At 32.5% G+C, this 17,820-nt stretch overlaps 1 protein-coding gene across 1 annotated transcript; it reads right to left on the minus strand.

Moving 5' to 3' along the window:
- Positions 1-3,492: 3,492 nt before the first annotated feature.
- LOC131052169 (probable calcium-binding protein CML25) lies at positions 3,493-5,749 on the minus strand. The gene has a single exon (XM_057986781.2). The coding sequence runs from the start codon at positions 4,337-4,339 to the stop codon at positions 3,662-3,664; it is 678 nt and encodes a 225-aa protein (XP_057842764.2). The 5' UTR covers positions 4,340-5,749; the 3' UTR covers positions 3,493-3,661.
- Between the last annotated feature and the right edge of the window lie 12,071 nt (positions 5,750-17,820).

Here is a 17,820-nt window from a genome sequence, read left to right on the forward strand (position 1 = left end):
GTTCCTAATATTCTTTCTCACATGCAAGGAGATATCAGTGTTCAACACTCCAATCTCTTCCTTGACAAAGTAATTGCACTCGATAATGGACATGCCAAGGTTATTTTGAAGTGTGTGGAATACTGGACAAAAGGTGGAAGGATTATTTGATGAATATTCCAGAAGTGCATAAATATAAGTGGCCAAGTGATTATGATGCATATTAATTGGAGAGTACGTACTTGATTCCAAGTGATTATGATGCATATTAATTTTCATTTGAGCTTCAGTATCAACAATGGGTGGTTATATGGTGAACATGGTGTAATTCATTCCAAATACAAGTAGAACCTTGTTAGGCCACCAGTGTCATGAGTGTCTCCTCACATCATGAAGATAAGGAGTTATTATTCGTATTCACCAACTTTCTATCATGTTTGTCTTTTCTTGTTATTACTTCATGTCATATATTGACATAATATAAAGTTGTAATTAACTAAACAATATAACAATATTATGTCTTTTATTTTCAAAATGATATTAAACGAAAGGTCGTGTCTCTTCATCTACGGGTGAGATAAGCCTAACGAATGTAAACAATGTGTAGCTTGTTACTTCTCTCGTTTTGTATTAAGAGAGAAACCAAGACCATATGGGGGTTAAGGATTAGAAGTTTTGGGGGAGCAGCAGATCCATATTGTATTACCTTTTAGAGTGTCAATGCAAGCAATGCAATAACTTGGTGTTTGAATTCTGCTTTCAATTGTTTTGTAGTTGTTTTGTTGTGGATATTGATAAATATTATCTTGTTGTCTCCAAATTGATAACTTTTATGTTATTTAAATCAATATAACAAGTACATTGCTAGTTTATCAAAGCAAAGTTATGTTTTGTGTGGTTTATTTGATTGGTTTCTACAAGACATAATTAAATTCATTTGAATAAGTCATAGTAACTTGAAAGTATCATTTGGATTAAAAACAAAGAACCTAATAATAAACATTTTCACATGTTTATGCAAGTCATAAACAAATACAGTGCCAAACAATTTAAAATAGAACCAAAGGAAAGACATATCATTTCATTTATAGACTTTGTTGCCCTATGAGAAGGCACCGATCATAACTGTTCTCAAAACACCATTTATTATTTCAAATATTTCCTTTAATTTTTCTGTAGGAGTAGGTGTAATTGTTAGTTTTCTTTCTATCATCACCTTATGCCAGTAAATAATAAGAAAAGGAGATATGGGGTCAAAGATAAAATAAATCAAACCCCTTGAAAATTGCATAAAGTTTTTATTTTGCTAGAATATTACTGATTTGTATTGGAAAGTATTTAGATAGTGATGACATTGGTACACCCGCCAAGGCAAAGCAAATCTTAAAGACCAGAATATATCAACCCTTTTGGTTGATTCTTGTTCATTGGTCAGATCACTTGTGAAGTCCAATAATAGAACTTGACATATTCTTAGGGTTTACAATCTATGGATTTGGGAACCAACACAATCACTACATATTGCAATTATAGAGAAAAATATAGATTCGAAACTTGCCATTTCAAAACATGTAATCAAATATATTGCAAAGTATGCAACAAAAGCAAGAAAAAATATCAAAAACATAACACCAAATATTTATGTACCTTGCAAACATTAAAAAATAACCCTTATTATTTAGTTGCAAGAGCATATAGGAGGCTTTTGACTAAGATGCTTATAGAAAGAGATATCGAGTATCAAGAAACATGTCACATAATGTTTGAACTTTCATTAGTAGAGAGTAGTATAAGATTTGTCAATCAAAATGTATCACATGAGGTATTCAAACTTGCAGTTATTCAAACTTGCAATTGTAAGTGTTGAAAAAAAAAGAAAATATAATTCCATTGATGGATATAAAAGTAGGCCCTTTGTATGGAAGGTGTCTCATTTATTGATGCAATTAGATAATGAATACATAATACTAGATGACGAAGAGAACACAAATGAGAGCAAGGGACAACTATTGTGAAAGTAATTTTTAGGTTTTTATTGATTTCTCCACATGAATCATGAATCAGACTAATGGATTGATTTTTGGAAACGAAATGTGAAAGTTTCTAAAATAAATATGTTGGGGAGAAGAGATATTGATGGACAAATAACATGATATAATGAAGGAGAAGACAAAAACTAAACAAGTCAAGCAATCGATTTTATAACCAAGATGAAAGATAATGGGTCTCATAAATAATGATATACCACAATGTATCAACTATGCAACATTCAATCAAACAAAAAAAAATGTATAATTATATGACACTCTACCATAGAGATCAAAATGCAATGTCAATTGTTCAAGACAAAGGCAATTCAAGGAACAACAAAAATAAAAAACTCGTATTTAATTGGTACCATCATTCAACCTCAAGTTTCATGACATTCTCATATTCTATTACTTGCACCAACTAGAGTAGCAACTCAACATATGAAGATCAACCTAAGAACATCAATCGTTGATCCCAAACTTAGAACCTACCATTCACCCCAAACTTGGAATCAACACAATTCACCCCAAACTAAAATTGCAACTTTAATTATTGTAAACTTATATTATTTAAATGAGAACCATAAACCTAACTCTAATTTTAACCATAAATCTAACTCTAATTTTGATCCTAACCCTAATGCTAAATCTAAACAAAAAAATTATTATTATAAACTAATATTAATTAGATTATAACCATTCATTGATATTTTTTATCATAATTTGATGTGTTTATGACACTTAAAATGTATGAAAAGCAAAACAAAATATATTTTTTTATTTTCTCCTCTCAACTACCACTCTTTAACTATTAAGTAATAATATAATAATTATTTAATATTAATTACAATATAATAATATAATATTCAACTACCACTAGAGTTTAACTATTAAGTAATAATATAATAATAATTTAATATTAATTACAATATAATAATATAATAATAATAATTTAAGATTAATAATTATATAATAATATAATTATTTTTTAAGTGAACTAATGAACAATATGATATACTTCTCTAATATAGGTATACTAGTTTAATTAATACCCTCATACAAACTAAGCTGCTATACAATTTCCACACAATATACAATTTCCATTTGTAATTAAATTGTTTTCAAAGATACTACTACTAGGCAGTCATAGCCTCATAATTTGAAAAAAATAAAAATTGCCCATAATTGACATGAATTTTCGACAATTTTTTTTATTGAAAATATGAAGTAGTCATAACCTCAAAAATAATTTTCCCACACAATTTTTGGTGTTCGTTGATAGAAAAAAAGTTTCAACAACTCACAATTTTCTAACTAACCACAAGTACTTTAGAACGTCACAAATACCTAAACCAAGATTTATCAGACATCCTGTAGACGAAGTTGTTACATAGGAATTCTACAGCATGACAAGCAAGTTGCAGAAATTGACTGACTAACAAAAGTTCTCGGGAAGTAAAAAAAATATTACTAAAAAAACGGATGAGATCCAAAAAGTTGCCAAAGGTTTTTCGAATTTCTGCTTTTAAATCTGCTGTACAAATGTGATCAATATCGACGTATAAAGCATTTTTAAACTGCTCAGAATTGTAAAACCCCAAATGCACACTCGGCCAGAGATTAGATGTATGAAAAATACCAGTTAGATCCGATTAAACGGAGCTCGACATCATAATCTTGAATTCTTCAAAATCAATAGAGCCATTGCCATCACAATCCGCGCCTCGTATCATCAACTCGCAGTCCTCCATTGTGCTGTCCTCCCCGAGATTCCTGAGAACCTTGTGAAGCTCCTCTGTAGAAATGGCACCGTTTCCATCAAGATCAAAGATCTGAAAGGCGTCCTTCAAGTCTTTGAGATTGCCGGCAGGATCAACGCCCCTGGTATTCAGTTCAATAAATTCATGCAAGTCGATGAAGCCATCGCCGTCGCAATCTGCTTCCCTGATCATTTTTTGCAGCTCCTCTTCACTGGCCTTGTAGCCCAGCGCGCCCATGATGGAGCCTAGGTCTACCCAGGAAATCTTTCCGTCGCCGTTGCGGTCGAATTTCTTGAAAACCTTTTCCAGGTCCTTGACAAGCTCGTCAGATGCACGGCTCGGGCTGCCGGGATTCGATCTGGTGCGGCGCAAAACGGAGGATGAAGATGACTCAGGGTTTCCTAGGGAAGGAATGTCCTTGGCTGTGGAAGACAAACGTCGCGGCGCAAAGAACTTTTTTCTTTCCTGCGACGACAAAGAAGAGGATTGTGAGCCCGATCGAGAAAGCGATAAAGGAGATGGCGGCTCTGATCGCGACAATCTCTGCTTCAAGAACCGTGGTAACCCCATTGTCAAAGGAAAACACCGCTTATTTGAATGCAAAACTGCCGCTGAAATTTAATTGCAGAGAGCGTGAATCTTGCAATTTAAGAGGCTTGAAACCAGTAACAAGACTCTTTAAGCGGTAAATTTCGCAATATGACCTCCCAAGGGTTTCTGAAAACAAATACTCGGAAATTTTCAGTCCAACGCTAAAATTCTGCGTGACTGGATGTTGCAAAACCAAACTACCTACTGCTCAAAACAATAAATGCCGAAAATGTTGCGCCTGACCGCTAAAATTATCCGAGATTTGCTCTTAAAAACGGCTTGAAACCAGTAACAAGACACTTTGAGCGGTAAATTTTGCACTCAAGGGTTTCCGAAAACAAACACTCGGAAATTTCCAATCCACCGCTAAACTTCTGCGTGACCGGATCTTACAAAAAACCAAACCACTGCTCAAAACACAAAATGTAGAAAATATTGCGCCTGACCGCTAAAATACGCCGAGATTTGGTCTTGAAACCGGCTTGAAACCAGTAACAAAAGACTTCGAGCAGTAAATTTCACAATACGGCGTCTTAGGGGTTTCTAAAAACAAACTCTCGGAAATTTTCAGTTCACCGCTAAAATTCTGCTTTGCCAGATCTCGCAAAACCAAAGAACTGCTCAAAACACCAAATGCGGGAAATATTGAATCTCACTGCTAAAATACGCCGAGATTTGCTCATAAAATTCACCTACATGAACAAGCCGACCTGTTCGCCTGTTATTTTTGCTACTCACCCGACTAAATTAGGTTAGTTTCCAAGAAACTTAAAAAGTATCTCGGCCAAACAAATACCTTCAAATCAAAGCAGCAATTATTTCTAGGCATTCAAGTCCTGAAATATAGCTTTCCCTGCCATATTCATGATCAATTTTCACAGCTTTAACGGCCAAATTGTACAAATTTGCCGTTCAGACCACGCCACGACTACCAACGGCTAGACTCGTGTCCCACAAAGCAAAACTTTGCGGTCGCTGCCGCTAAAATGGCGCACTTCCCACCGACTTTAGCCGGCCAAAAGCTACATGAAACAAATTTCCGCCGCCTAAATTAGCGGTAAATATGTCCTCCACAACCGCTTAATTTGACTATGACCACCAAAAATCTGTTCCTTCCACAGACGATTTTCTTCTGCAATAAGATCCCAAAATATCACAGGCGCAATGTGGAAAGCTGCTCCCAAATATTTCGTTGCAGATTATCAGGGTAAGAAATCTTCAACAGAAAACCAAACCAAATCAAACTACTGCAAATTCCTGGCTACAAAATAAAATGAAGATCGCTCCGTATAAAAAGGCAAAGGAAGAAGCATAGAAGAACGCAGATCTTTCCATATTCTTCTTGAAAATACGCTAAACAGAAGAATTTTAACGCCCACGAGGTGGAGGTATAAAGAAAATAATAACAAAAAAACGCGTTGTTTTCCTTGTCATAGATGTGTTTGACACGTCACCCGTGTATCTAATATTAAATATCTTTCACTTTCCGCTATCCAGTGGGCACGTGGATTGCGGGTGTCTCACATGCATGCACATGAATACAGAGTGAGTCGTAATAAGGATAAATGGGAGATATTCGAGAAGGTACATTACCGTAAACCTTTGAACATGGGCAATTAAATATACATTACCGTAAACCTTTGGACATGGGCAATTAAATATACATTACCGTAAACCTTTGGACATGGGCAATTAAATATTATATAGTACGACAAGTACCCGAGGGATAATCCACATCTCCTCTCAAGGAATGGGAAGACTTAGGACGCAGCTATTCTGGCTCGGACTTTTACGAAAAATCATAGCCGTTGGTTGAACGATCAACGGTGTATAATGTTTGTGTTATGACATTTCGTGGTATAATAGTATTGTTATGGAGCTTAGAAAGGTTATTATTTTAATCATATAGTTCTATCTACATTTTTTAAATTTAAGTAAAATATGTGGAATGATATCAAATATTAAATAGAAAATATTTAATATTTATAAATAACAATAAATTATTAAATTTATTTATTAAAAAAAAGTGTATAAGAATATTTTTTTAAAATTATAAAATAAATAATAAATAGAGAATTATAGAGAATAAAAAAAAACAGAAAATAAATAATAAATATAACATTTGTTGCAAATATTGAATATGTAGTTTATATGAATAATATGGAAAAAAATGTTTAACAAATCAAGATGGGAGCTCTGATGGAAAAATAAATTCTACTCTATGCAAGTGTAACTATAAAGATTTTGTCATATATATAAGTAACTATGCAAAACTGTGGAAGTATAGACCAAGTGCTTCATTATGCCAAGGCATATATATATATATATATATATATATATATATATATATATATATATATATATATATGTATATATATGTATATGTATATGTATATGTATATACATATACATATACATATATACATATACATATACATATGTGTGTGTGTGTGTGTGTGTGTGTGTGTGTGTGTGTCTATATATATATATATATATATATATATATATATATATATATATATATATATATATATATATATGTATGTATATGTATGTATATATATATATATGTATATACATATATATGTGTATACATATATATATATGTGTATACATATATATATATATGTGTATACATATATATATACATATGTATATATATACATATGTATATATATACATATGTATATATATACATATGTATATATATACATATGTATATATATATGTATACACATATATATATATATGTATACACATATATATATATGTATATATATATATATATATGTATATATATATATATATATATATTACTCAAGTTGAAATGGTCATTAAAAGGATTGAATAGGGTCGTAACAATTGATTTGTTGCAAATTAGCTTAAATATAATGTTAAAAAATAAAATTGCATGCATACATACTTTCTTAGGCTTGAAACTTGAGAAGATAGTGGATCTTTGAATTGTTGAGAGATATCTTGTTGAAACATCTTTTCATAGTCACTCTTCTCAAACTTTTGTAATGCCAATAGAAGCACTATTGCACTTGTCTTCCTCCACGGAACGCCTTGAAAGAAAAAAAAAACGTGAAAACAAAAACAATAATAAAATTCTTCCAATAAGTGTGAAACATTTAATTCCAATAGCATAAAGTCTCAAACATCTACAAAAAATAACACTACAATTATCAAAATTCTCAAATGATTTAAATTATTGAAGTGTGTCATTAAAGAACCACAAATGTTGTCTGAAATCTAGACCTTTCTTTCTCTTGTGAGATTTGGAGCTTTGAACCAAGCCATCTAAAACATAATCATCATTTGTGGCTTCATATTCATCAAGCTTGTTCACTGCAAGGTTTATGATATTTGTCTTTCCAAAATCCACTCCCATCTTGGATGAATTTTAAAGTCACGATCATTGTGATCTATCTTTACTTCTATTGAAAATAAAACTAAATTGAACTCTAACCTTAATACTAATCCAAAACAAACCCTTATGTTAAACTAAATTAAACTTTAGCCCTAACACCAAACAAAATTGAACCCTAACAATATAAAAATTGAACATTAATCCTAAACTAGATTACACATTAAACCAAATTAAACCCTAGCCTTAACACTCAACCAAATTGAACCTTAACCCTAATCCTTCAGTTGAGTCTTATACTAAACCTATTTTAACCATTTTTTTATTAAATGACAACCTTAATTAGTGTCTTATCAAGTAATCTCATTTCTAATTAATATGTCTTCATAGCATATGTTTAAACTAATACAATCTAATCCATCATCATCAAGATTATTCACTCTAAGGTTTAGGATATTTGCATTTCCAAAATCTACTCCCATCTTGGATCAATTTTTAGACAACATCATTGTGATTTATCTTTGTCTATTGAAAATAAAACTAAAGTGAACTCTAACCTTAATACTAAACCAAAACAAAACCTTATCTTAAACCAAATTAAACCTTAATCCTAACACAAAACAAAATTGAACCCTAACCCTAATCTTAAACCAAATTAAACCTTAAACCCAAACCTAAATTGCACTCTTACACGTATACAATCCTAACACAAATTAAACCCTAACCCTAAATCTAATTGAACATTAAATTGAAGTGTAATCCTAAATCTTAAAGCCATCATCATCAAGCTTATCTACAATAAGGTTTAGAGTATTTTTCTTTCCAAAATATACTCCCATGTTGATTGAATTTTTAGAGTCGTGCTATCATTGCAGTCTATCTTGACAAATTAAACCCTAAACCTAACTGTAACCATTACACTAAACTAAATTGAATTAGGTAGCCCTAAAATTGAACCCTAACTCTGCTCCTAACTTGAAACCTAAATCAAAATGTAACCCAACCCTAATCCAAGCCTTAATCATATCTCTAACCCTAAATGTGACTCTAACCCTGACACAAAACTAACCCAAATTTAACTCTAAATTTTACTCTGATGAAACCATAACATTAAGCTAAGTGCTAACTCCAACTATGATTTCCTAACCCTAATTGAACTCTAACCATAAACCTAACCATAAGCCTAATCATAATAAAAAACTAAACCTAACACTAAACCAAAACCTAAAGTGGACTCTTACCAGGTTATAAAACCCTAAATCTAATATTAAATTGAATTATAACCCTAAATATTAAAATCATCATCATCAAACTTATCTACTCTAAGGTTTAGAATTTTTGGTTTTCCAAAGTCTACTCCATGTTGGATGATTTTTTACAATCACTCTTATTGTGATTGATCTTGATAAATTAAACCTAATTGAATATTTAACTAAATTAAATTGTAACCATAACCTTGAACCTAATTAAACATTAAACCAAACTTAACCCAAATCATAAACCAATTCAAACTCTAACCTTGATAATAAACTAAATTGAGTCTAATCCATCATCATTGAGCTTATTTTCTCTAAGGTTTAGGATATTTGCTTTCCAAGATCTACTCCCATCTTGGTTGGATTTTTAGAGTCATTGTCATTGTGTTCTCTTTTTATCTCTATTGAAAATAACAAATAAATTGAACTCTAACATTAACACTAAACCAAAAGAAACCCTTGTCTTAAATCAAATTAAATCTTAACCCTAACACAAACAAAATCAAACCCTAACAATAAAATAAATTGAACCTTAACCCTAAATTGAATTACACATTAAACCAGATTAAACCCTAACCTTAACACTCAACCAAATTGAACCTTAACCCTAATCTTTCAATCGAGCCTCATATTTATTATTAGGGTTAGGGTTTGAATTGGTTTATGATTTGGGTTTAGTTTGATTTAATGTTTAATTAGGTTTAAGGTTAAAGTTCAATTTGCTTTAGGATTATGATTATGATTTAATTTGGTATAATTTAGGTTATAGTCAAGGTTAAGGTACATTTTTTGGTAATAGTTTAATTAGGTTTCATGTTATGGTTAGGTTTAGGGTTAGGATTTGAATTGGTTTATGATTTGGTTTAAATTTGATTTAATTTTTAATTAGGTTTGGGGTTAAGGTTCATTTTGGTTTAGGGTTATGGTTACAATTTAATTTATTTTTTATATTATAAAGTTCAATCACACTAAGAGTGATTGTAAAAATGCATCCAACATGGGAGTAGACTTTGGAAATCCAAATATTCTAAGTTCCTTAGAGTAGACAAGCTTGATGATGATGGTTTTAATATTTAGGGTTATAGTTCGATGTAATGTTCAATTAGGTTTAGGTTTAGGGTTTAATTTGTGTTAAGGTTATATAAGAGAGATTTCAATTTTAGGTTTTGGTTTAGTGTGAAGGTTAGTATTTAATTAGGATTAGGCTTATGGTTAGGTCTAGGGTTAGAGTTCAATTAGGGTTAGGGTTCAATTACGATTAGGGTTGGAGCTAGGTTTTAATCTAGTTAAGGTTCAATTTGTTTGATTATCAGGGTTAGGGTTCAATTTGATTTATGATTTGAATTCAGTTTATGCTTCATTTTTTGGTGATGGTTTAATAAAGCTTAATGTTATGGTTACATAAGAGTAAAAATTAGAGTTCAATTTAGGTTACTTAAGTAAATAAAATAACTATATATTCTATAAAATGAAATAAAATATTCTAAAAATATTTTTTTTATTTTTCATCCATATCCTTTTATAAGAGGCACAATGGATATAGAAACTTGCCTTAAGGCACCCTTCATAGATATAAACATCTCTTTAAAAGCATGTTTATGTTCATTGGAAGAAATAATGCTTTGAAAATAGAAAGTTGCATTTTTAATTGCAACTTTAAATGTTTCCTTCAAAATAGAAATTGGCATTTTAATTCAAAATAAAATTTGATATTTACAAACACACTGCCATTAGAAACATTGCTAAATCAATTAGAACAGTTGGAAACATTCCTCAATTGATTAGTTTAGTTTATATTATTAATATTTTATTATATTGATATTATTATTTATTTATAAAATTGATTTTTTCACTTTTTATTGTTATTTTATAAAAGACTCTATAATGGAGCACTATAGGACCTCAACATCCATGAAAGAAAAATTAAAAAACCAATAGTCAACAAAAAAAACAACATGGACATGTTTCCATTTCAATTTGTCTTTTGTCTAGAATAGATTATTTTAAAAATAGAAAGTTGCTATATCTTTCTTTTAAAATAAAATAAAATAAATGAACGATTATTAAATTGCAACTTTTTTATTTTTTAAAAAAAGTGAATGATTTTACTAGTTGTAACTTTCTATTTTTTAAAAATAAGTTAATGGTTTTAAATTCAATGTATGTTGTAGCTTTTTCCTTCATATATCTATCTTAATATATCTAGATAAATTGCACATAGATATATCCTTCTCATCGGGCCTAGAATTTGGCAAGCTAAATGACCATTTTTTCACTTTTGAACCGTATTTGATAGCTTCAAAACATGCTATTTTTTTCTAAAACTGTATGCTTCAAATTATAAATAAAACGTAAAAAAATATAGTAGGTAATATATATCATAGAATATTATAATTTATAATATTGATATATATTAGTTTAGAATGTTTATTATAAAAATACAAATTTATTTAGAATATTTTGAAATGGAAGGATGTACTTGTTTCTAATTTTATAATATTTTAATATGATTTTTTAGAATAGTTCTATTTTTCATATGAATTTAGAAACTTGTCATAATTGAAATGATAGAATATAATTGATAAAATATTTTAATATGACTATAGAAACTTAGTCAATTTAATTTTTTAAATATATTTAATAAGATTGTTATAGAATTAATTGATTATCATTTAATGTTAATATATAATATATATTAATGTATTAATTTAAAAACTCATTTAGTAAATTTAAGATTTTTGCATATATTACTAATTTATCATTATTTTCTCATTAAGACAATGATTATCATTTCTTCCCAAGAAAGATGTGCATTGCATTTTGGTGCGGCTTCAATCTTCTACTTTTATATTTTTTGACAGTTAATATTTTTCTTAAAATGTCAAATGAAAGGCATTGAAATGACTAAACCATCATAAAAAATTCATATGACAAGTAGGGGTGACCGTCAAATTTCAAGGTTGCTTCTCATGCACCTATTGAAAGGAAAAATCCACATAGAAGAAAAAAAAGAAAAAGAAAAAAAGAGAGGAAGGAATCATATATGCATGTGTACCCTTTCAAAAAAAAGGATACATAGTAGCTTTACAGTTTAAAAAATACTTTCTTGTTTCAAATTAGAAAGTTGTCATTTCTATGCAAGTGGGAGGATGACAATTAGCGAGGATGACAACCAATAAAAATATCAAATTTAATGCTTCTAGTTTTTATTGAGAAACTTTTTTACATCCATATGTGAGTATAATACACCTCTTAGGTAGGGGTCCCATGAGGGGGGCTTGAGCTCTATTTTTAAGGAAAAGGTGGTCCCATGAACAAAAAAAAATTGTGCTATGGGATTATTTGGAATCTTTTCCAAGAAAATAGAAGCCCCTACTTTTTAGGCATGCAAATTTCAGCGGGTGAAAAAGGGGTGGGGCTAAAAGTTGCCCCACCTACTTAGGGATGTTTTTGGCCACTTGTCGACCATCTAAGTTTAATTTCTATTAAAAAATAGTTTTGGAGGAAAATGAATTATCTTTACTTGTTTTTATTATGCACATACAAAGATATTATTTTATGAGACTACCAACTTCCTTAAATTTGGGAGCTTAAATTTCTAAGTTGAACTACACTACAAAATTCATGGGACCACCAGCTTTAAAATTTTCCTCAAAAATCTCAACAGCTTTAGCTCTATTTTTTAGGAAGCCCCCCTCCATGGGACCCCAACCTTAGTGTAACTAACATATCTATCTTTAGAAGAATATAGGTAAAGTACACTGAAAGATATCATATTGTTCTTTTTTTTTAATCACTAATGCTCAACAAAGTTGCGGTAAAAATATATATTAATTTGAAAACCAAAAAATAGAGTAGCTCGTAAACACCTTGTAAATAGGGGTGCATTAAGATGCTCCCTAGTTGGGAATAATACAAAAGAGGCACTTGCCCAAGTCAAAATGATTAATGTTGCCACATACAGTAACATGACCTATGCTATTATAAAGGCATGAAAAAGTGCTTACATGAATTTGCAGGCACAAAGCTTGCAAAACACACTACCAAATGGCTGGCATAAATAATTAAGTATCCACCTTTTCTCCTTTCTTGGATGACCTCAAGGTCATTTGATGTTGAGGATTTTGATTCCTCCTCCTTACTTCTATCCATCCAGGAATCTTTTGGATGGGAGCTCTCTATGTCTAAACCAACATGATTTCCCATCACCAAATGATTTTCCAATGGTGTCCTTTGTGAAATTTGAGATTTCACAATGGGCCCATTATCATGGTAGATAACAAAAGGAGAAGGAGGGTGATCCCTAGGTGGGGAAGGAAAACAAGGCTTTGTATTTTTAGTAGGGGCTTGAGATAGATTCAAATCTTGAGAGGTAGGAGGAATGACATAATGTTGAGGCTCATCCCTAGTCCACCAAGATGGTTTGCCAGCAGATGTTAAATTCCCCAAAACATATTGTTTTTGACATTGGGATGTAAGGTGATCCGTTGAGAAGAATCTTTTGTATCTGAAGACAATTTTCTCATAGTCCACTAATTGCTTCCATCCTCTACTACCCATCTTCAATAGTACGTTATCAAGTAGGCCTTTGGACAACTCCATTTCAACACATACTCGAGCATAGGTGGTGTTCTAGAAGTCAATAGTTTTTTATTAAGGTAAAAACAGGTTTTGAAGGGGCCCGAAACCCTTTACAAGTGGAACTTAATTAGAAAAAGGGACAAACCATAAAAAAGCTTCCAGAAAACCAAGGAAAATCGGCAAAAGCTCCACAAAGCCAGCCAGACTCCAAAAGAGAAACTAGTTGATTTTTTCTAGGGCATTCGCCAGGGTGTTTCTAATTCCATGCAACTCTTTAATGTTATCCCTGAGATTAGGGAGATCCTTTGCAGAAGCAGCCACAACTTTCTTGACACTAGCCTTGGTCCTCTTTGTAGCGCCACCAACCGGAGTAGCTTCATCACTACCAATCTTGATAGTCTCATCATCCATGTCAAGTTCTACTACCGGTTTAGGAGAGCTGGTATGATCAAAGACCTTAGCGATATCCTCCAAGTTTTTAGTGACAACTGATAGGATACTTGGGATAATGCCCAACAGATTTTTCATCGCCTCTCTCCCTTCTTCTAGTGAATTAACCTTCTCCTCCATATTCTGCTTCCATTTTATCTGATCTCTGTCGTCATCCTCCCTCTTCTCATCTGTATTTTTCCCCTTTTTTTCCAGGTTCTTCAGGAGTTCGTAGGTCCATCTGTCATTATCCATTCTCCCCTCCATGAGTTTTTTGAGGTTATCCAAAAATACCCTTTACCCGAACTTTCCTTATCCTCACTTACCCTTTCCTTAGTCAAGTCCTTCTCAGAATCCTTGTTTATTTCCCTCTCAGAATTCACATCAGTTTCCTCATTTTCCTTGAAATCCACATCCTCAGTTTCCTCATTATCCTTGAAATCCACATCCTCCATTGGATGGTTGTTGTCCTTATCGGGGCAATCACTGTGGATAGGGCTTTCTTTACCAGACTCACTATCACCACCTTCTCCTCATTACCCAGCTCCTCATCATTCCAATTGTCTTCACCATTGGAGTCATTCATCTCCATTTCGCTACATTCCTTTTCAATTTCCTTTAAGGTGTAATGACATTTTCCCAAACTATTCCCGATGGCTCAAAGGAAATCAAGTCCCCAAAATTGTAGGGGAAGATATAGTAGTTGTAGACAAAAGTAAGTTATGGTAAAGATTTTTGTGCATGGATCAAAGGTAAGGAACCATGGTTTCATACACGGGGAATCACCTTGGAAGATCCATGGACCGTTCTTCAATACCAACTTTCTCTCCTCTAGAGAGTCAAATTTCACCCTCCATGAATGCTTTCAAATTCTCAGTAATCCATGAATGCAAATCACATAGTTTTAGCCACATCTTTGTGAATATGAAAATTAGGGCATAATTCTACAAAAAGTCTTTCGGCTTCATGACCAAATCATCCAAACATACCTCAAAAATTGAGGACAATTTTGGATAGGACACGATTGGGAAATACTAGCAAAGCTAGAAGAATATGCCCCATTAATGGGGTTGTGGACACCCACAACCCCAGAATGCAGCACAACCTTGAAATTCCTAACAGTTGCGAAAGCATTTAGTGGGTTTGTTGCAGGCATTGTGGAGCTCAACACATTAGGGCCAGTCTTTTTTTGAGCCCCCCATGAACCTAGGGAATCTGGTCTCAAAGCCTCCAAAAAAATTAACTAAAAGCTTTGAATTGAATCAGAAACCCCAGTGCTTCCCCTTCTGCATGGTGGAACTACAAAATCATTGTTTATTGTAGCCATGCCCAAAATACCCCTTGCCACGAGCATCATCAATTTTGACAAAACCCTTACTACCAATTTGGTTGAAAGAAGAGTAAGAGTATGATTTAGGGCATCCATGGCCAAAGTTACGTTGAGGGTTAGGTAGTGAATCCTCATACACATTATTTCCCATACACAAGCCATAAGAGCCTGATCAATGGGGACAAATTTGAACATTGGATGAGGAAGAGGAGTGCATGGAGGAGAATGGAGCAGAGCAGAGCGACATCAAATCATTTTGAAGATATCTCATATTTGTTCATTATTCCACTTAAAAATTTATTATATCATTACATTATAATTAATATTAAATTATTATTACACTGTGATATTGCTATTTGGTGCAGAAGTGCCCATGCCAACGAGTAATCAACACTACCCTAAAATAATTGTCAATATGTTTTTCTCAATTTGGTTTTCATTTGGCATGGTCAGCTCTAGTTTTCAACAAGTTGTATTTATAGCATCTCAAGCCACTCTTTCAATCCAAACATTCCTTGACTTCAAGACAAGTGTTTGTGTGAAGTTGGAAGAGTGGTTGTTGAGAATACTCAAGGATAAATAGTTGCATACTTTAGAAGGTTTCTCTATGTTTGTGGAATGAAGTGAAATTTGGGGTTGCCTTAAATTTTACTATAAATAATTAATGATTATCAAATACATGTTCTCATCATTGTATCCTGCATAACACCCAAGTGTTAGTGCAATTGCAGAAAAAGGCTCAGAAGAGACAAGCCAAAAATGACAAAGGTTGGCACCAATGAAAGATTAATTGTAGAACATTCTAACCTTTTTTTATAAAATAATTTCAAAAGAAAAATGCCAAAAAGTGTCCCTTAAAATTGTCAATCGAGTAAAACAAAGAGGCATTTATCCTTTGGGTTATTAAGACCATCAAGCTATTGAAACGGTGTAAGGAAAGGAAATAAAACATAGGGAATGGTAATTGCAAAAGACAAAAAAGTTCAAAACGAAGAAGCATTAATACAAAGGATAGGAAAAGACATCAACTGAAGTTGAAAGGCCTTTGAAAGAAACTAACAAGCCTTGTACGAAAGGGTGAATGTCTGGCAGATTATTAAAATGTTACTTAAGGAGGTAGAAGTGACCCAGTAAGGGTGCATGGTGAAAAGAGACACATTTCATCGCATGAGATGGGTTGTAGTTAAAGAGATATCGGTCAGGTGTATTTAAGAGGGTTGCATAGTATGGTAAGATGGGGGCTATGACCCTGAAAATAATTGGACAAGTGAAGGAGAGACGCAGGAGACATCAGCCTAAGAGAGAGGTCTAGGCAACAATCCAAGAACAAGTGTGCGTTCTATAAAAGGTGGGTGATTGTTGCGTTGAATTAAAGAGGATGCGTGAGTAGGGAGATAATGAACTTGTTTGTAGATTAAAATACAAGGGTAGAGATAAAAGAGGAGATTGGGTTGAAGAACATAGGAAATAGTATAAAGGATATAAATTAGATCTTATTATCTATGTATTTACTAGATAGTGAAGGTATTTATTTATGATATTTTTATTTTTTTTGGAATTTAATAGATTTTAGTTGGTGAATGCTTGTGATGAGATTCCAATTGGGAAGTTTGGGTGTCATGGAGATTCTTATTTCTTAGGTGTTTGACTATGTGAATGAAAGGTCATTGTTGATCGATCAATGTAATGTAAATGATGAGAAAATATATTAATTTATTTATTGCAATAGAGTCTCTAATTTGTCGTGTGTTGAGTTTTGTGAATTGTAGCTTGAGGGGAATTTGTTCTTGCATCAGATGGTATCAGAGCCAAAGGTTTTGAGTACATAGTTAGAGTGTCAAACATGAGTCATCCTATGCCAAAACCTACGAGTGGGAAGAGAGTGAAGCAGTGAGAGTCTGAGAGGAGCTCAAGAGACTTTTGCAGGTGTGGAGAAGTCATAAAATGCTGAGAGATGGAAAGACTCAAAGCTACTGATAGAGAAAAGAAATAAGAAGAAAGGGTTTTTGGTTGGTTGGGTTTTGATGATCAATGTGTTGGAGAAGGGGAGAAAGAAAAGATGGATGACTATGTTTGAGAAGGAAGCATAAAAATCGAGGCAAGAGGAACAAGATGGCTTGGAGGAGATAAAGTGGGAGATGAGAAAAGAAAAATTTGCAGTAGTGGAGAAATGCCTTTGGAGGACGTGGATGCACCAGATGAGAATAAGGTTGAGATAGAGTGTTCAATTATGGATAAAGGTCTAGTGTTTGATGAAGAACCTAATGAAGAGTGAGAGTTGCTTGAATAAGAGACTAAGAGAATTGAAAACTTGTTCAGTGCAGTAGCAGAGGAAGTTGTAGTAGCGGTGACTGAAGAGGATGAAAAAGTGGTGATTGTAGTGGTGGAATGTGAAAAATTTGCAAATGATAAATATGAGAATGAGGAGGATATTGGGACAACAAAAAGAATATGGTAAATGTTGAGTTTAGTTTGCCTTTGTTTGCAAGGTTGA

Source organism: Cryptomeria japonica, chromosome 2 (assembly GCF_030272615.1).
Source record: "Cryptomeria japonica chromosome 2, Sugi_1.0, whole genome shotgun sequence".
Classification (NCBI taxonomy): Eukaryota; Viridiplantae; Streptophyta; class Pinopsida; order Cupressales; family Cupressaceae; genus Cryptomeria; species Cryptomeria japonica.